Here is a 21,436-nt window from a genome sequence, read left to right as displayed (position 1 = left end):
CATTGAACAATGCAACTGTCATCCAAGTAGTACTGCATCTCCGAATGTTTGAACTGAGGCACAATTTTGATGTCTGACTCATTAAAGCTTTGTGAAGCTAAATAAATACTCAGAATGGTCGTAATTGAAGTGGGCTGAAATTAATTCATTTTATTGGGATCACGGATACGTTACACAGCATCTCTCAAACACCCGTATTACTGCGGCAGTGTCCATACAGCAATGCTTGTGACCGACTAATTAGATGTGGAAAACTATAGCATATTTTCCACTGCGGCTGATTGACAAGTGTACCATCGCATTGCTACAAGTTTGTAGACTTAAAGAATGAGGAAAATGAATTTTGCGCTTACCTATCTTGCGGGAAGGAACAACGTCGGCAGCGCATTTGCGTTCAAATGCAAACGTGTCCAACTGGCGTCCGTGGCCGGTAGAAGTTCCGGTTCGTAACGGAAGGCATCACGTGCGAAGTGCCTACCGCAAACGCGTACGTTTTTCCGCATCTCCGTGGAAGGAAGGCCAATGCGCTGTAGCCAAGCACACCGCAAGGATTCATCTTGAGGCAGCACATACCGAGATTTCGCGGATTTTCTGTCGCTGGCTTTGCACACGATGACATGGCAAGGCGCATCTCGCTTACTCATTGCTCCCAGAAACAGCTGTGGGCGCTTAGCGCGCTCGGTCGGCGGCGCAATCTCGGGGGTAAACTTCACCTCTGTTGAATTGAGCCGAGCGGAAGAAATCGAAGATACAGTCAGCTCTGGAGAACCTGCAGTTACTGCGCTGCAACATCCGGAGGTAGGTATCGCATTGTGGAGCCTCGCCAGGCTGTGCATTTAGCACTGTATGGCTACTGGAGATCCCAATGGTAGCCCCACCTCAAGGTTAATTAGGGAGAGAAGATAACTCCCCTTAACCTCGGCAGGTCCGTGCCGCTGGCATTGGGAGGTCGCGTTCGGCACTTTTGCCGCTACGTAAGAATGACAGCGATCGAAGCAGCGACAGGAGAGCCGCAGGGTCAACAACCTTAACTCTGTCGACATGAAAGGTCGTGCGCGTCTGCTTGTGCTCGTGATATACAGACGTTTTCATGTACTTAGAACACTACTGGAAACAAAAGTGCACGTAACGGGTTGACAGTCGACTTCCAGTTGTAGCTCCGACCTTACCGCTGGATCTGTGCATTCACAAGCGCGACGCTGATCGAAGTGTGTTATTCTAGCTGTATATAGTTCGCTAAAAGAAGTATTTTGCTCTAATCTTCAAGTTTCATGAGGCGCCGTTCACCGGCTTTGGTCACCAATGGACTCGTTTGCATATATATATATATATATTATGTATATTGCTACGGAACAGCATTTGCGTTGACAAAGAGGCGCAGGGTGAAGACGACGGCGACTAGAGGCTAGTGCGGCGTATTGCCTAGTAAATATATTTGTACATAGCTTTTCGTCTGCGTCTTCCTACGTAACAATATATATATATATATATATATATATATATATATATATATATATATATATATATATATATATATATATATATATATATTATACGTGGTATGCACTGACGTCTTCAAAGTCGCCATATTGTAGCACAGCGAGCACGGTGAAAGCCTGCGTGTTATCTCAATTCGCTTATCTCCAGCAGCACAGTGGAAGCTGTGAATGAGACTACAGTATGGCGTACGTGACGCCACTTGAATACTCCCTATACTCATCCGCACTGACAAGCACGGGATCCGCCGCGTTGGAACCAAGCGGCAGTGCCGCATCATAAGCTTCGTATGATTTGAGACTACTTCTGGCGTTCAAAACAATTTGAAACAAACGAGGCATGAAGGCGGCGATGCCGAAAAGCCAATGCGGTCAGAAATAGTTCGGACGTACGCGGACGCGCTGGCTCTGGGCGCCGCTGAGCCATGGCTGAGCGTCAGCAGACGACAGTCGGTTTCGCGCAGAAGTGCTTGATCCATATGAAAATTTAAAGCGAAGTTCTCGCTTACTTCAGCTATACTTCAACCCATTTAGTTAACTGTGTGAATACATATCCACGGTAACAGTAGAAACAAGTGCACTGATCAAAACACCCTTCTTGATTGACATCAACGATCGGCCAATAGCAGCCGTCTAAGGGAATGTGCTTTATGACGCCATAAAGCACACAAAAGAGAGCGACAGCTTGGCTTCTTTTGAAACGAGAGCGCTTGAGAAAAATGTGACTTCGCGCTCCGCTTGTGAACCTCACGCGTCGCGCACGAGTGCAAAACTTGGCCGAGATGTTCACAGCAGCATGTATCATCTGCTTAATGGTTTTAATTGCAAAGCCTGAGGGGTGGTTGAGGGCCCCTTTAAGATCCTGAAACTGAATACAATTGTTATTGGGCAGTTCAAAGGTAAACTTAAGCCCCTCACAAAGCTTGGAGAACATTTTTAGTCAATCTGCTACAGCATCGTCAGAGCACAGATCTGGGGAATTGTTAAGGACTATCAAATAGTTGTCTACATACCTAAATGCACGGATAATTTATTTCTCGCTTAGTTCCGCATTAATGCGGTTGTCAAAACACGCTAAAAAATGTCACATAATATGGGGGCAATAGCACAACCAACACATATTCCTGTGCGTTGAATGTAGTAAAATCTAAAATCCATCGTGACTAATAGCAGTCGAATGCAAGCAAAATTCTAAAAAAAAGTAAGAATTGTCACAGTTGGTGCATATTAAGTCCTGGAATTTCAGTTCACCCACTTCATCATTTTTTTCGCGAACAGCACATACAATGCCTTTACGCGTCACAGAATAATATAAGTCCTCAACGTCCTGTGAGAAAGCGGTGGCTATATATCCCAGACCATCTTGCAGCTGCCAGATAACATCATGAGTGCACGTCACCATGAAAGGATCTTTGATTGGTAACCGCTTCAGGTGCCCCTGCAGGAACCGTCCTACTTGGAGCCAGTTGGAAGTAGCGCCATTCCTGTCGTATGTGTTCCTTTAGGCCTCGTCTTTAGTGCGTTTTTATGAAAATTGTCAAGATGAACCAATTACCTGACACAAAACAAGGTATTGCTGCAATCCAAGCCGCCATATTATAATGCGCGCCTTGAGCCATCGCTTGTAGACTGGCAGTAGCACATTGGCAACCTTGATTATGCCTGAGTTGACATGGTAAGCTTTTCTTTGTATTCATGAGCCAGCAGAACACAAGCAATAACATCATAGGTCTCTAGCTCTTAGCGATTGCATCCTTCGGGCTGCGCTGACCCATTCTGACGCACTTCTTATGCCTTTCGCAGGTGAACTTCATCCTCTTTCTAAACATCACGCGTGTGTTGTTCGCCAAACTATTTGCCTCGCAAACGCCACAAGCAAGGAAATACCGCTACAGGTAAGAGCAGTAAGAATTCAATTTGTAGATGTTTCTACTGCACGCAGTCGGCCATGCCCAATGTCTTGCTGTTCAAATGAAACTTTATCTTGCTGCTCACAGCAGGGGCGGCACACACAGCCGTTTGCTTTTAGGCAAGCAATGACTTCTGCGTTGTTAATGCGAAGCACTTCTGGCGGCCGTCCGTCACTTCATTGTCCTCGCCGTGGTAGTCAACGCCCCGTGCTCTGTCGTGGAAGGAATTCGACTGCCTGACTGGGGCGGTACCACTGCCACTCGGGTCAGTCCACGCCAAATCAACCAGCGTTTTTTCGACCATCACAGATATAGCTGAAAAAATTTCCACATGTTTGTTAGAGTTCAAAACTCATCCTCCATATTTAATTTTCCTTGCAAAAATTTCATAGAATTTTGCCGGCAATTTGTTTTTCCTGCCAAGCTGAGCTAGACGGCATCAATCAACATTTTTTCTCAAAGACACTGTATGATCCACTCTTTCAAATTGCGTTTGTGGCAACCAAAAGATGCGATGTGACTGCTCAAATTGCAAATTTTATAAATATTTCAATAGTTCGATTGGTTCTGGTCCTAGCAAAAGCGTGTAAAATTGCAAAGTTTGAGTTTTTTTCTCGGAACGTAGAAAAACCTGGAAGTCACATATAAAAAATGTACCGTTAGCCCAGATAACATAGTATAGCTGAAAAATATTTAATGTATTGAAGGTTTAGTCGTTCGCGTGGAAAAAAATTGTAAAGTTCCATTTTTTTGCAAGAAGCTCCACATTCAAGGTAAAAAAAGGTGCCTTGGTTGTGGGCCTAAAAATATATGCATTACATCATTAGATGGCCAATCGTGTCTACTATGCATGTGGGAAGTTATAAAAAGGGATTATTTTTAAAACGCTAAAACTGATTTTTTTAATTATCAGTCTGTGGATCACGTAAACAGCGTACATATATGAAGCGTAGCCGTCCTCCAAAGACATATTGGCAACAAAGTGAGCCCAAGAAACTATTCAGGAAGAGGCTTGCGGCTTTGTTATTGTATGCAAAGCAAGGCAGGCGATTTCCAACGCCGTATCGCTGACTTTTTTTTTTCCATGGCTACGAAAATTTAATGTCAACCGCGTTTGTATACATTAGCCTGAACATAGCCCGTATCACTTTTATGTTATGTGTTCTCGATCTCTTCTCCCCATCTTTCATCCCCCCCATCCCGCTCCCATGTGTAGGGTAGCAAACCGGTTAGGCTAAACTGGTTAACCTCCCTGCCTTCCTTCTCCACTTTTTCCTTCCTTCCTTTATAGCCGAGCAGGTGCCGGCTGTCGAACAGCTTTAACACTTCTCGTTTTCGACGAAGACGTGAATGCAACATTTAGTTGAGAAAGTGACGTCGGCTGAAAATAATGTGAAGACCTGGTTCCTTTAATGCGCATAGCATTCGCAAACCTCAACAACAGTTCTACCTCCCGCTTAGATATTGCACTCTCCGGCACCCAAATTAGTTTTATATGTAAAAGGCTTTACACGTGCCCACTCGTACAGCTCAAACGGTGTCGAAATCTGCCTTGAGAAAGGCCTTTGCAGGCTTGCCTTGGCAGCCAACCGTTTCAGGGTGCCACACACCCCATCACAGGCACTTTTTCCATGTGACGTAGCAAAAAAATGCCATGTAGCATCCAAACTAAAATCTTCCTCGTGGTAGCACAGATTTGCGAAATTCTTTATGTTCTTATACTGGAAAGTAGCCCCATCCGAAAAGTATTGCACATGTTCCAGCAGCGGCATGTCTACTTTAAATTGATCCATCAGCACCTGCTGAAACGTCGACACAGCGGCAGTCGTATGGTCGAGGCAGTCGGATATCACTACGTACGATTGCACATGTGGTTCATCAGCAGAGTTCGTCGAGCGAGAGTAGACTACAATCGGGTGTACTGTTGCTTGAGAGTTGTCCCAGTATATTGACTGTGGGGCGCTCTGAATCAGAAAGCTGTAGTTTTCAGAGAACCCCATTATAACTATGGCTTCTGCAGACGTGAGAGCGGTCTTCAAATTACGTAGGTGCCGAGCTTGGAGCTTGCTGACAAAGTGATGCGATATATAGTCGCTTATCATCTCAAGGAGACGGTCTACAAAGTCATTACGGGTAAACAACATTGTTTCCAATCGGAAGCGCACTCCACTAGCCCACTGACGGACATAAATACTTGCTCCCAAATCCCGGTTCAGTGCAGGAGAGCTCAATATCAGCGATTTGAGCGACGAATCTCCTGGGCAATCGCTGCATATACCGGCCATACAGCACTCATTCGTTATCTCACACACAGTCGTCTGAAGGAGCGAATCGATTGTTTGTAAAATGCCCAAGGACTGCAACATCAATTTTACATTTTGGTGGCAAATGCAAACGCAAACGGAGTGCGTTCCCGGAGCACCGGCAAGTAAACAGTGGCGTGGCCTCAGGTAGGCGAACTTAGGAAAGCCGCACTTCAGCTCTGTGTTACTTTTCTTCCATTCCTCGCGCGCTTCCTTAAGATTAATTAGCAGCAATCTTTTTTGCTTGCCTCGGATGACGTCTTTCTTGCCTGGAAGACAGACGGATGTATGTTCATCCTCATAGAACTTTATTATGCTTCTTATTGTTCTGTCGTCTAGCGGTCTACTTAACGTTGATGTAGGACAGCCCAAAATTCCTCCCTGTTGCCTAATCTTCATAGCAATGCGAACTTGACGTTCCGATGCACCAAAGTACTCAGCAACGTTTTTTCGGGACCATGAACGAGGCGCCAATGCCAGAAGAGACTTTTTTCGACCGTTTTCTTTCTCGTATGAATCGATCTCTCACGTCGTCAAGAAGCTTTTTATAGTCTTCCGCAAGTGCGGTGGTTTCTGCCATTTCATAGGCTACGCCTTGCACTTGAGCATCCTTACTATCATCATTGGGCAAGGTGCCACCTGCGACAGCCGCTTCTTCCTCATGGCGCTTCCATTTGCTGCTCGAGGTCCTTCCAGTCCAATCTCGTGGTGCAGCACAGTTTGTTGAGGTGGATGAATTCCCTTCAAATGTAGACTCGCATATTGTTTCACAATTTGCCAAGCTCTTATTGGCTGTGTCTAACTGCGCCCGCATTTGGAAACACAACTTTACATTGTGGACAGAGTCTTTCACCAGGAACCAGCCCCAAGAGAGACACTGCTGTAGCGAGGCCCAGGGATATGACCCACATACCCCAACGGTTTGACCCATGGTCGGAGAAAGGGTCTGAGCACATCTTTGACGCACATAGTGTCGTGAACTTCTTAGTATAGACGTAATAATGGTGTGCGCATACTGTTCCTAAACTGTCCTTGTCGCTTTTAGTACGCAATACCAGAAGACTGAGTTCACGTTCGTCTAGACTGTCAGTTCTAATCAGGAAGGTCTTTTTCACTTGTGTCGTCTTATGACAGTCTTTTGGTCCCAGTGAAGAGGGCAGAAGGCGTTCATCCGAAAATAGAAAATAAATTCACCGATTTGAGGGCGACATTTTATTTATAATGCTTTGCGTGAATGATGCGAGTGCTCTTTCTGCGTTTACTTTATACTTATTTGTAAATATTTCAATTTATGAATGTATGAAACATACCTTTCAAATGTTCAGGATTCTCTGGGGAAATTAGGCGGTCGTGAAGTTCCATGTGCAATTGGAGATGCTTTACCTGGCACACACCAAGCACAAGCCGCATTGCACTGAAGCGTGCTTCTCTTCGCAATGAAATGCCGTCTCCCACCGTCTCCTTTTCATCTGCGTTGCAGACGATGCTAGCTTTGCCGTCTGGATCCCAGGCCAGCAAACCTGGGTCGCGGAGCACCGCCATCAGTGCTCTACCTAGCTTGACTCGCGTCAGAAAAAGGCCGGTGCTGACACGAAAGTTCAAAAAATCATTTCTTGCGTTTAAAAAATAACACCTTTTTATAACTTCCCACATCCTTAGTAGAGACGTAGGGCTATCTAATGATGTAATGCATACATATTTAGACCGACCACCAAGGCACTTTTTTTACCTTGAATATGGAGCTTCTTGCAAAAAAATTGAACTTTACAGTTTTTTTCCATGCGAACGGCTAAACCTTCAATACTTTAAATATTTTTCAGCAGTACTATGTTAACTGGACTACCAGCATATATTTTATATGTGACTTCCAGGTTTTTCTACGTTCCGAGAAAAAAAAACTCAAGCTTTGCAATTTTACACGCTTTTGCTAGGGCCAGAACCGACCGAACTATTCGAATATTTATAAAATTTGCAATTTTCGCAGCCACATCGCATCTTTGGGTTGCCACAAACGCAATATGAAGGAGTAGATCATACAGTGCGTCCTTGGGAAAAAATGTTGATTGATACCGTCTAGCTCAGCTTGGCAGGAAAAACAAATTGTCCTAACAATTCTAAAAAAATTTTTGCAAGGAAAAATAAACATGGAGGACTAGTTTTGAACTCCAACAAACATGTGGAAATTTTTCCAGCTATATCTGGGATGGTCGAAAAAACGCTGGTTGATTTGGCGTGGAAATGACCCACTCGGCAAACCTGCTTTTACTTTTGAATAAAGCAAGTCGACTTTCCCGTTCTCAAGATAGAGTGGATAAGCGTGACTGAACGAGGACGTGGAACGAAACAGATACACAGAGACAGCGCTTCACTTTCAACTATAGATTTCATTTTTGCACGAATTGATGTATATATACCGTACGAGCGGAAACAAACGTGACAGGAAAACAACGTAATGTCAATAAAACACAATGTCAATAAAATAAAATCAATAGTTGAAAGTGAAACGCTTTGTCTGTGTATCTGTTTCTTTCTACGTCCTCGTTCAGTCGCGCTTATGCACTCTCTCATGGATTCTAACGAAGTAGCCCACCAACGTGCTTGAACCTGTTCTCAAGCTGTAAAAACGTGCATTCCTTGCCTCCGCCAAACCGAGCTCCAAACAATTGGTGAACTGTGGCATATACGTTTTTTCGAGCACTGGCCACGGGCGACGCTGCTCTTACTCTTGCTGACAGACGACGCCACGATACGGCTCCTGTCGTCGACGCAAAGCTTCAGCTTCCCAGATTTTGCCCCAAGAATCCTCGAGTTTGGTTTATACAAATAGAAGCCCGTTTTCACCTCCGGTGCATCGCTTTACAGACAGCAAAGTACCTGCACGTCGTCGCCGCGCTACGTTCAGATATCTATGCCATAGACGACTTGCTAAAGGGTACGCCTTCGGCCAGGGCATACGACGACCTGAAACGCAAGGTCCTGCAGCGCCTCGAGCCATTGAAAAAGAGTATGCTCCAACAGCAGCTTCTCTCCAAGGAACTCGGCGACCAACGACCGTCACAACTCCTGCATCGGTTCCGTCAGTTACTGGGTGAGCATTCCGCAAACGAGAGCCAGCTTACAATTTTGCGCTAGCCTCTCTTCTGACGCCTCCCACAGTTCGCGCGCATAGTACTGGCGCGTTTCGACGAGACGAGTCTCGATGGACTACCTGCACTAACTGACCGCGCATGCGATTGTTTTTTTGTGGCAGAGTTAGCTATACCCGCCGCCAGAGTCTAACAGCCAGGAGACCTATTCTTCCGCCTGGAGGAAACAGCCTTACAAGTGCACTGGAGAAGCTGATGACAGGTGGCATCACGGGCGACCAATTTCAGCGAAACCATTCGCATTCAGTCTCGCAGTGCATCTGGAGACACGCCGCAGCAGTTGTGTTGGTACCACCGTCGCTTTCGTGAACAAGCAAGTCGCTGCACCCAGCCCTGTTCGTGGACGGGAAATGCACCGGCCAGTCGCTAACGGCGGCATGCTGCATCGGCCCTGGCGCAAGCCGCCTAATCTTCACAGTCGACTGCACCACCGGCACCTGCCTCCTCGTCGACACCGGAGCGGAGCTGTCTATCGTTTCCGCCACGGTCGCAGATCGGCAGTGCGGCAAGTCCAAACTCATGCTCCGCGCTTTGAACAATACTGCTATCAGGTGGTATGGGCTCCGGCCAATAACACTACACATCGGACTGCATCGCTAGCACAGATGGGTGTTTGTGATACGCGACGTCAGCTTTGCCATACTGGGAGTGCACTTCCTTAGGGTTTTGAACATAGATGTGAGTGTTCGCGATCGGCACCTAAAGATAATGTCACATTTCTCGATATACTTGCCCTGCAGTCCAACCTCACCTCATTTGGCATGAGTACGTTCCGGCCGGTGTCAACTTATGACAAGATGCTTTCTGAGTATCCAAGGAAAACAAGGGGAAGGCGGGAGATTATAATTCAAGACGATGAGCAAAACGAGAAGAAGGTGAAGGCAGGAGCCAACGTTTCGACAAGTCGACTTTTCTTCAAGCCGACATATGCTTTCCTCGCCACAGTATATGCAGAGGGTGCTCACTTTATTCTTTCGTCTTCATATACTGTGGCGAGGAAAGCATATGTCGCTTTGAAGAAGACGAGTCGACTTGTTCAAACGTTGGCTCCTGCTTTTACCTTCTTCTCGTTTTGTTGAGTATCCGCAACTCATGAAGCTACGAAACAGTGCGTTGCCCGTGAAACACAGGGTGACGCATCATTTCGAATCACGAACACTTCTCCCAGGAAAAAAAAAACGCGATTGGTGACTCGCCTTCTGGTTGACGCGTTGACCACGGCAGCGGGTTCAGTACTGCAGCAGCACGATGGCACAGCCTGGAGTCGTCTGAGCTTCTTCTCAAAGCGCCTCAAACATAGAGAAGCTCGCTAAAGCACTTTTGGCAGAGATATGTTGGCCATTCATTGCACTGTCAAGCATTTCCGTATTTTTTTTTCTTGAACGCTGCAGCTTTTACATTCCGGCCGACCACAATCCTTTAACCTTTGATTTCAAGAAGAACAGTTCCTCGTACTCAGAACGTGCGCTTCGGTAGCTCTCCTTTATTTTCGAATTTTCTACGGACATCCGCAATACCGCTGAGGACCGAAAATCAGGCAGCTGACGCACTGTCGCGGATCGGCGCTGTGCCTGCTGGCCCTGTGGATTTCCAAGGTCTAGCCTTCGCCGAGCAAAACGACGCTGAGCTGCGCCACTTGTGGAAAAAAGGGTCGTCCCTCCAGCTTGCAGAGGTGCCGCTTCCCTGCATAACAACATTAGTCACGTGCGCCACATTGCAGGCAGCTCGTGGCCATTTCGTGCCCCATCAGTCTGTGCAGCCAATATTCGATTCATTGCACGGGCTAAGTTATCCTCGCATCAGTGCGACACAGGAGCTTATCACACACCGGTTCATCTAGCCAGGGATCAACAAAGATTTTCGAAACTTGGGCAGGAAGCTGCCTAGCCTGCCAAGCTGTGAATGTGACCTGGCACACGCCTTCGCTGGTGCAGCCGTTTCTACCTCCAGAGACTGTTGCGTACTCCATAGTAGCGTATCGTACTGCTGCCGAGTTGTAGCGACGCCTGTTTATCGAAGCTCGACCGACGTTACTATTGGGTAGCGTGGCGTTTTCGGCGGGCTGCAGGCATCCAGTGGACCATGGTGATCAGGGAGGGACGAGACGATTTCTAGTGCGAAACTTGCACGGTTTATTCAAAGGTTGATGAAGATGATAAGAAGAGAATGAAGTGATAAAAAGTACAATTCGGAGCCCCTTAAATAGGCTCTCTAAAATCGTGGGAGCGATCTTGCTCCCGTCCACGTCACTTGAGAGGCACGTAGTCCGGTTTGTGCATGGGCGTCCCTCCTCCGGTTATACCAAACCCGCAGCAAGGAAAAAGCGCCCCGCCTCCGTATATACCAAGCCTGCAGCAAGGAAACAGGGTCCCGCCTCCGGTTATACCAAGCCTGCAGCAAGGGAAAAGCGTTCCGCCTCCGCTTATACTTAGCCTGCAGCAAGAGAGATCGTCCCGCCTCCGGTTATACCAAGCCTCAGGTACGGGAATTGTAGACGCTTGTCCTCTTCAGGGCGTTGCTGGTTCGCGGAAGTTCTTCTGTAGAGCTTGACAGTTCGAGGAAAGGGTCCCTCTAAAGTCGCACGCACACAAAAAGGGCCTGTAAATGCTACGGGGCTTCCGCCAGAGCGGCATACCCTCGAGACAATCACAGCGAATTAGGAAGTCACATTTCATTTCGACGACGCATGGTGGACGAGAATCGTTGTTGCACGGGGTGCTAGACGCTAACCGTAACAGCATCTCCGGCGGGGGAGGAAGATTACGGACGCGTAGGGGCCAGCAGCCACTGGGCGAGGAATCAGCGTTTCAGTAGCAGAATTCCCTCAGAGGTGACGAACCCTTGGTTCGTAGCTCGTAGATTCCTGGGAGTCGTTCATCAGTTCTCGTGGCACTCTAGCGACTGTTCTCCTTGGTCCGGTCCGGTGAAACTGGACTTGCAAACAGGTCTCGCAACTTTTCGTCTCCTGCGTGGGGAAGCAATCACCCCAGAACAGTGCCGGACCCACAACCACAAAGCAGCAAGCACAAGGCCACCCTTCTCCAAGATACACAGGCATTTACAAAAAAGAAAACCCGCTACTCCTTTCCCATTCCTTTCGTGCGTCCTCCCCCCTCCCCTGAACATTACACACAGCCATTTCTTGAAAACATTAAGACGTGGTTATGAAAATCAGCTAACAATCCACTACAACTTCGCGAAAAACACGTATGAACGAACGCAAAAATACCATGGAAACCCGGCTGAGCATGACGCTTTCGTTACTCTATGGGCAGCGACTCAGACCGTCGGCATTGCCGTTAAGCTTAGCCTTCTTGTAGCGTATATCGAAGGTATACTGTTGAAGAGCCAAACACAGCGCAAAATACGACCATTTTTCGTAGACATGGACTGCAACCATGTGAGGGGACAGTGGTCAGTCTCTATGGTGAACCTAGAACCAGCGATATAGCAAGCTAGCTTCAGCACAGCCCATGCTACGCAGACGCTTACCTTTTCTGATGCACTATATGCTTCCTCACGAACTGAAAGCGTTCTACTGGCTTGCAATACAGGGTGTTCGTTTTCGTCATCTCTTTTTCGACAAAACACCACCCCCCACCCCGGTCGCTGACATCAAACTGAAGAACGAATGGCTTAGAGTGTCGGGCGCGTTCAACACCGGCTGACTCGTTACTGCTTTCTTCGGCATACTAAAGGCCTTTTCTTTTGCGTCACCCCACTTTACCATTTTCTCTTCTGTTTTTCTGCGAGCATCTGTTAAGGAACTTGCAATCTCGGAAGAACGCGGGATATATCTGTGGTAAGACCCTGCCAAACCAAGTAATGACCTGATGTCCCGCTTGGTGCGTGGCTGCGGGAAGTTGTGTATTGCGGTCAGTTTAACCTCGAAAGGCCGACGACGGCCTTGCCATATTACATGGCCTAGATAAGCTACCTCCGCGCGCCCTAGTTGGCATTCGGGAGCCTTGACAGTTAAGCACCTTAGACTTCCGTCAACCAAAGGACCAGGCAGGATTCCGTAAAGGCTACTCAACAATAGACCATATTCACGCTATCAATAAGGTGATAGAGAAATGTGCGGAATATAACCAACCCTTATATATAGCTTTCAATGATTACCAGAAAGCTTTTGATTCTGTCGAAACCTCAGCAGTCATGGAGGCATTACGGAACCAGGGTGTAGACGAGCCGTATGTAAAAATACTGAAAGATATCTATAGCGGCTCCACATCCACGGTAGTCCTCCATAAAGAAAGCAACAAAATCCTAGTAAAGAAGGGCGTCAGGCAGAGAGATACGATCTCTCCAATGCTATTCACAGCGTGTTTACAGGAGGTAATCAGAGACCTAGACTGGGAAGAATTGGGGATAAGAGTTAATGGAGAATACCTTAGTAACTTGCCATTCGCTGATGATATTGCCTTGCTTTGTAACTCAGGGGACCAACTGCAATGCATGCTCACTGAGCTCGAGAGGAAAAGCTTAAGGGTGGGTCTGAAAATTAATCTGCAGAAAACTAAAGTAATGTTTAACAGTCATGGAAGAGAACAGCAGTTTACGATAGGTAGTGAGGCACTCGAAGTGGTAAGGGAATACTTCTACTTAGGACAGGTAGTGACTGCGGATCCTGAACATGAGACTGAAATAATCAGAAGAATAAGAATGGACTGGGGTGCGTTTGGCAGGCGTGCTCAGATCATGAACAGCAGGTTGCCATTATCCCTCAAGAGAAAAGTTTATAACAGCTGTGTCTTACCAGTACTCACGTACGGAGCAGATACCTGGAGGCTTACGAAAAGGGTTCTACTTAAATTGAGGACGACGCAACGAGCTATGGAAAGAAGAATGATATGTGTAACGTTAAGGCATAAGAAAAGACCAGATTGGGGGAGAGAACAAACGCGAGTTAATGATGTCTTAGTTGAAATCAAGAAAAGAAATGGGCATGGGCAGGACACGTGATCAGGAGAAAAGATAACCGATGGTCATTAAGAGTTATGGAATGGATTCCAAGGAAGGGAAGCGTAGCAGATGGCGGCAGAAAGTTAGGTGGGTGGATGAGATTAAGAAGTTTGCAGGGACAACATGGCCACAATTAGTACATGACCGGTGTTGTTGGAGAAGTATGGAAGAGGACTTTGGCCTGCACGGGGCGTAACCAGGCAGGTGATGATGATGATGATGCTGATGATGACAGTTAAAATCGCCTCTCGTAGACGGCAGAACACGGTTCACACGTGTTACATATAGTCCGCTCACGATGAAGAAAAGACTGTTATCTCATCGAGATACGGAAGTGCAAAGTCCTCCTTTCCTCGTAACACCTGGTCCATAAGGCTAGAGTAGCAATAAGGCGCATTCTTCAATACGAAGCTCAGGACTTACGGCGAGAAGGTTCCCATCGGGGAAATAAACGCCGCAAGCCTGCTTGCCATCTCGGTCAACGCTACCTGCCAGTACCCTCTGAGTAAATCGAGCATAGAGATGAAATTAGCACTGCTCACTTTCTTAAGCCTTCCCTCTATATGCGGTATTGGACAAGTCTCGTCCTTCATGATAAAATTGAGCCTGCGGTAGACGATACATGGTCGTGGCTGCTTTCCTGGGAACTCAGCCAAAATAAGAGGCGAGGTATAATCACTCTCTCCTGGCTTGATTACACCTAGCTCTGACATCTTGTTAATTTGAGCGGCCATGACTTGACGCTGACAAGGTGAAACGCGATAAGCTTTCGAACGAGCTGGGTCCGACGAGGTTACCTCGATGTCGTGAACGATCGCTGTGGTCCTGCCAGGTGTGTCTGAAGTTATGCCTTTAAATTCAAGCAGTAGTTCCCTCAGTTCGGCCCTTTGATTAGGATTCAACGCCGCCTGATCTACTAGCTTGTCAATGGTCTCGTGAATGTCTTTTGCCTCTGTTACTGATGTTAACTCCGGAAAGTCGACAGGCATTTCCTCTGGTTGGTTAAGGGACATATTCACAATGGCCTCCTTCTGCCGATGGTGTTTCAGTAGACTGCTATGGTACACTTGTGGTGTCCTTCGTTTTCGCGGTACCGCGATTACGTAGTTGGTTTCAGATAATTTCTGAAATATGTCAACCGGTCCTTCCCATTGAACCTCAAGTTTGTTTTTAAATCAGGGTTTCAGGATCATTACCTTTTCCCCAACTTCAAAACCTCGTGTCCGAACCGTCGTGTCATAGTAGTGGTTAGCATTGCTTTGTGCCTTACGCATTTCCTGCCCTGACAATTCTTGAGAAGTGTGCAGACGGTCCAACAGCTCCAGCATGTATGCCACAAGCGAAGTTTCGTCTGCCAGGCCTTCCCAGGCTTCTCGAACCATGCGAAGCGGGGAGCGCAGGCAGCGACCGTAAACGAGCTCTCAGGGTGAAAAACTTGTTGATTCGTACGGTGCAGTTCGAAGCGCGAACATTACTGCATGCAAGCAAACCGCCCAATAGTCTTTGTGCTCATAACAAAGGACTCTGAAAAGCCGTTTCATAACTGAGTGGACTTTATCTGTCGCGTTTGACTGTGGTTGGTACACTGAGCTATGAATAATTTGAATAACGCAATATTCCAGAAACGTCGAGGTCAGTGTGCTCGTAAAGACGGATCCTTGATCTCACTGGATTTCTTCGGGAAACACTACTCACGGGAAGATAAACAAAAGCGTGTCAACGATCTCCACCGAGCTGAGTTCTTTGAGGGGCACGGCCTCTGGAAATTTCGTTGCGGGGCATAGTACAGGAAAAATATGTCGATAGCCGGACTGTGTTGCAGGAAGTGGTCCCACTGTGTCTATTATGAGCCTGCGAAATGGCTCCGGGATAATGGGAATAAGTTTCATTGGCGCTTTATCCTTATCTACGGGCTTGCCTAAGCGTTGGCATGCGTCGCAGCTTCTTACAAATGCTCCTACTTCTCGAAAGCAGCCGCGCCAGTAAAACTCCTGCAGTAAGCGGTCCTTTGTTTTACGAATGCCAAGATTCCCTGTCCAAAAGCCCCCGTAGACCAGGTGCAGGAGCTGCTCACGATAGGAGAGAGAAGTGGTTCTTGTGGGGAAGGAGAAAAGGCTAGCGCTATTTTCTGCAACCCGTGCGGGAGCACGGCTCAGCGCCAGCAGGGTGGAGGGGATGGGGTTAAAAGAGAGAGAGGGTAGGAGGGAGAAAAGTTGAGGGTCGTAGAGATGGAAGCGAAGTAGTTGCCGATCAGGAAGCCGGAGGTGGTGAGATGGCCGTTATAGGGATGCGGCACCACAAGTTGGTCGAATTCCACTCGCTTGCGACTGGTGTACTTTCTATAGAGGACGCCTGCCATCTTGAGGAACTTTAGGTTCTGTTTGGCCACAACTTCTTTAACGTCTGGCCTTAGGGGACGTAGGGTGAAATCTGTTTCCTGCTCAGCAATCAATGTGGCAGGGCTTACATTCAATAACTTCCTCCTGCATTCTGCATCTAGAGATATTTCAGGCTCTGGCGCTTCCCTGACCTTTCAATTAGGTGGTGCACTTTCCGCATTATCCGCCATAGGGCTGTCCTGTTTGGTGCTGGTTGACGAATCCTCCGTTGAACCTGTTTCCTCCACCACTGGACATTCGTACACTGTCTTGGCCGCGAGCTCCCTTGCCTTGGAACGAGTTAGGGCTGTCACTACCCCTTCACTAAACCCGCTTCCCTTGCGTCGCAACAAATCGTCAGCTTTGTTAGAAAACAAATATGGATACTGAGGCGGGAGATGTGCGAAGATGGCGGCTTCAGTGTCCAATACTCCAAAAAGGCCTTCGATGCGAATCTTGGCCACAGGGAGACAAACACTGGAGGTTTCTACGGCTTGCCTTATCCAAGCACAATCTCCCGTGAATTGGCCTTTCTGAACGTACGACGGATGCACCACGTCCATAGTGGCTGTTGAGTCGCGGAAGCGCACCCTACTCGGTTTGCCGTTTACCACGAGGTCTCTAATGTACGGCTCTAGGAATTTCAAGTTTTCTTCGTTACTAGTTAGTGACATTAACATTTGTTTTGGGTTTTTGCATCCCACGGAGATATGCCCCGTTTGCAGGCAATTGCAGCAAACTATTGGTTTCTTGGCCTCGAAAGCCGTTTTATTTTGCCTTTCTGCCCTCTGTTCGGGTGACTCCTCCCTTCCCATGCTGTTCTTGTCGGTACTTTTCACTAAATCTGACCTTTCCTTTGATTTATACTGATTCGACTTTGACCATCGCTCCGGCTTGCTGGGTCTGTATGTATTCATCTCCTGCTTAGGAGCTTCGTTGCTTTCGAACTCACGGCAAGTTACTTGCTCCTCAGCGAGATCGGCCGGTCTCGTGATAGTGTCCACGCCTGGCCTATCCTGAACCCAATACTTGATGTTTGCTGGCAGCCGGCGATAGAACTGTTCTAAAGCAACGCACTGCATTGTCTTGTTGGCATCGCCGAGTGCATCTTCTTCTCTGACACATTCTTTCAGGGTTACCTCCAAGGTGTATGCAAAGTCTGAGTATAACTCACTTTTGGTCTTCCGGACTTCCCTGAATTTTCGCCTGAATGCTTTCGCTGATAATGTATACTTTTTGAGCAGATTTGCATTCACTTCATCAAAGTCCTCTGCTTCTTTCCCCATCTGGGCAATGATATCAGCTACCTCACGTGGCAGTAACGTAAGCAAGCGTTGCGGCCACGTGTTTCTCGCGAATTTGCCTTCTCACGCGTGTGCTGAAACTGCACCAGAAAAAAACCTATGTCCTCTCCTACTTCGTAGGGAGCCATCGAATCTGTAATTCTGCGCTCGCTTTCACGTGCCTCTGAGCTAGGTCTTTCGGTAGTTTGAGCTTTCAGCAACTCAATCTCTAAGCGCTTCATTTCGAGTGCGTCACGTGCAACACGCTCGCGCTCTTCTTTTTCCTGTAGGCTCTTACGCTGTTCCTTTTCTTCTACGCGCTTACGTTCTTATTTTTTTTCTAGCTGCTTTCGCTCTTCCTCTGCAATGCTCTCTAGGCTTTCCTTCAGTTCATATTCGTCTGCCCCGGTCGCTTCAATCGCCTCTATGATCTCCGGCTTTCTCTTTGATTCGGCAATTTGGAGGCCCAACTGTCTGGCCAAGCTGAATAATTCCGGCTTCTTCAGGGCCTTCAAGTTCATGGCTGCCCTTAGTGGTGCTAGCTCTTCACTCAATAACATTCTTGACGTGCTCAAAACTTCCGTCAACGGTTAAAGAAAAATCACTGCACTGTATTTTGCAAAAAAAAAAAATAGGTAAGACCTAGTGATATCTTAGTGAAGAAAAGCAGTGCACTCACCATATGCAGTCATGAATCCTGACACCTTCCTTCCGAACGTTGTCACCAGGACGAAGAAGCTACGATCTCGTAGTTGTCGTCCAAGTTGGCGTCTCCAGGGTTGCGTATCCTAATCGCTGCCAGACAGTTTGTTGCGTACTCCAGGGTAGTGTATCGTACTGTGGCCAAGTTGTAGAGACGCTTGTTTATCGAAGTTCGACCGACGTTACTATTGGGTAGCGTGGCGTTCTCGGCGGGCTCCAGGCATCCAGTGGTCCATGGCGATCAGGCAGGCACGAGACGATTTCTAGTGCGAAACTTGCACGGTTTTTTCAAAGGTTGGTGAAAAATGATAAGAGAATGAAGCGATAAAACGTACAATTCAGAGCCCCTCAAATAGGCTCTGTAAAATCGTGGGAGCGATCTTACTCCTGTCGCCGTCACCTGACAGGCACAGAGTCTGGTTTGTGGATGGGCGTCCCACATCCGGTTATACTAAGCCTGCAGCAAGAAAAAGCGTCCCGCCTCCGTATATACCAAGCCTGCAGCAAGGAAAAGCGTCCGGCCTCCGTATATACCAAGCCTGCAGCAAGGAAAGAGCGTCCCGCCTCCGGTTATACCAAGCCAGCAGCAAGGAAAGATCGTCCCGCCTCCGGTTATACCAAGCCGGCAGCAAGGAACAGACCGGAGGCGGGACGCCTCCGGTTATGCCAAGCCTCAGGCCCGGGAATTGTAGACGCTTATCTTTCTCTTTTGCGCGTTGCTGGCTCGCGGAAGTTCTCCTGTAGAGCTTGACAGTTCGAGGAAACGGTCCCTCTGAAGTCGCACACACACAAAAGGGGCCTGTAAACAATACGGTGCTTCTGCCAGACCGGCTTACACTCGAGACAACCATGGCGAATTAGGAAGTCACACTTCATTCTGATGAGGCACGGTGGGTGAGAATCCTTTTTGCATAGCGTACTAGACGCCAACCGTAACAAAACCGCTTCGATCACGTGTATTCGGACTTGGGAATACCCTTCCGCCCTGCGAAGGTTTCAGGTATGTACCTCCTCACGTGTGTCGAGCGGTACTTAAGGTGGTCTGAGGCGACGCCATTCAAGATTTCACCGCCGATACACTGGCGGAAGTATTTTTGCTACGTGGGTGTGGCGATACGGTTGCCCTTTGCGCATTGACCGAGGCCGACAACTCGAAAGCACGCTTTCTTCTGCCCTGGCGAGACTGCTCGGCACTCGGCTTCATAACACCACGGCTCAGCACGCACAGAGCAACGTGAAGGTCGAGCGTCTCCACCGACAACCGAAGGGTTCATTAACCGCCGTGCTCGGCAAACAGCACTGGGTGGAAAGGCTACCCCTTGTACTACCGCGGCTGACAAGGACCACTTCGGTGTCAGCGCACCGGACATGCTCGATGGTTGAGCAATCCGCTTTCCAGGCCAGTTTTTCGGCACCTAGCAAGGCCCTCCGCCAACGGCTGTGCAGCACTTAGAGAGGCTACATTTCTTCCTGGCTCGACCAGCTTCTATGAACACCCCCACGTATCGCTCGCCCGCGGGCAGCCTGTGTTTAGTTTTCCGGAAGTGGACACAACCACGCACATCTTTCTGCTGCGCGACTCTATCAAGCCACTTTTGGCTACTTCCTATGACGGCCCCTTTGGTGTGGTTTTGCGTTCAGAGAAAACCTTGAAGATTGACGTTCGCAGCAAAGAGACAGTGTCGTGCGCCCGCGTAAAACTAGCATATCTTGAACATTAACTCTTCACTCCTTGCGCCATTCACACCGAAGCCACCGGCATTCTAGCTGGGGGGGGGGGGGGGGGGGGGAGCCCTTGTAGCCACCGTCCGTCACCTCGTTGTCCCCGCCGTGGGTGTCGCCCCCCGCTCTGTCTTGGAAGGAAAGCGGCTACCCGACTGAAGCGCCACCACTGCAACGCGGCAAACCTACTTTTACTTCTGAATACAGCCATTCGACTTCCCGTTCTCAAGCTGTGAAAAGGTGTACTCCTTGCCTCTGTCAAGCGGAGCTCCGAACACACTGTTCTCCTAGTCAATCCAAGTCAAGCCAGTTTTTCGTATCCCGTATCGCTGCTTTAGTGGATCAGATGAGCAACAATGGCGTCTGAAGTGAAGGATGGGAAGTTGCTGAAGCTTGGATTGACGGCCGCTCGCGGGACGATGGCGCAAAACCTGCCAAGTGCGTTGGTTGTGAGCGGTGTCGACATGCGGACCTTGATGCGGCAGCGCGATGTGGTCACCACATTTCTTTGTGGCGGCGTCGTATTCCAGCGTCGCGCCGTTTTGGCCGCTGTTGTATTCGGTAGAATAAGAGAGGCGGACGAGCGGTGCGCTCGTTCAGCTGGTTTGGTTTCCTCTCCACGTCTTAGAATAGGCAATAGCAAAACAACAAAGCGCATATGTGGCTGCTATGGCCCCGCCAGCTTGATGTTGGTCGGTCTCCACTAAATGAGGGCCGGTGCAAAGGCCGCGCGCCCTCGCGCAACCGAGTTGTGGGGCGCGTTCGTAGAGGTATCCTGCAGGGTTCTGTGGTCTCTCCCACACTCTTCAACCTTGCCATGTGCGCAGTCCTTGTGAGACAGCCTCGTGAGACACCCCCGACATCATATACGCGATTTACGCAGATGCCATCACCTGGATGAAGAAGGGCTCGATAGGACACATCCAAGAAGCTCTCCAATAGGCAATTAGCAGGGTTCATGAGCCTCCTCCGATCATTGGCCGTAAATATGTGTCGGAAAAATCGTAGTTAGCTTCTGATCTAGCATAAATTATGGCCAACCGCCCACCATACAAATTATAAACTGGGGCATGCCGATTCCTCAACGAAACTGTGTTAAAGTGCTCGATCTCCATATCCAGGAAGATAGAAGTCCGGCTATGACGGTGCAGAACCTGTTCAGGCAGGACGGTCAGGTGCTGCATATGATGGGTAGGATCTCAAACTGAACCAATGGAGTAGAGGAGGTGGTTTGCTGCATCGGCGAAACGCACTAAATATGTCGTCCCTGAGGTGTCACCTGTCGTATACCAACCTCCTCCAGCAAGACACTAATCGCCTTGATGCCCTCATCTGAAAGACGACACAGGTGGACCTCAGCATTCCGTTTAATGTAAGCACTAAGCTTCTTCTTGGTATTGGCTGTCATAACACAGTGGCTGATCTGGTCAAGAGTACAGACCCTTGGTCTAGTTGGTTTGATAGAGTTATTGGGCCAATAGCACTTGAGTGAGGCGGATAAGGCGCAACGACAAGAAGGGAAGAACCACGT

General features: G+C 48.3%; 1 protein-coding gene across 5 annotated transcripts in view; it reads left to right on the top strand.

The window, feature by feature from the left end:
- LOC126543059 (parathyroid hormone/parathyroid hormone-related peptide receptor-like) overlaps positions 1 to 21,436 on the top strand; it is a 1,023,923-nt gene that overhangs the window by 918,860 nt on the left and 83,627 nt on the right. For all 5 annotated transcript variants that reach the window (XM_050190210.3, XM_050190212.3, XM_055077604.2 and 2 more), the window contains exon 10: positions 3,300 to 3,391. In XM_050190210.3, the coding sequence (XP_050046167.1) occupies positions 3,300 to 3,391 (92 nt within the window). The remainder of the gene's footprint in view (positions 1 to 3,299; positions 3,392 to 21,436) is intronic.

The sequence above is a fragment of the Dermacentor andersoni genome, chromosome 2, assembly GCF_023375885.2.
Source record: "Dermacentor andersoni chromosome 2, qqDerAnde1_hic_scaffold, whole genome shotgun sequence".
Taxonomy (NCBI): Eukaryota; Metazoa; Arthropoda; class Arachnida; order Ixodida; family Ixodidae; genus Dermacentor; species Dermacentor andersoni.
This window is presented reverse-complemented; position numbering and strand designations above follow the sequence as displayed.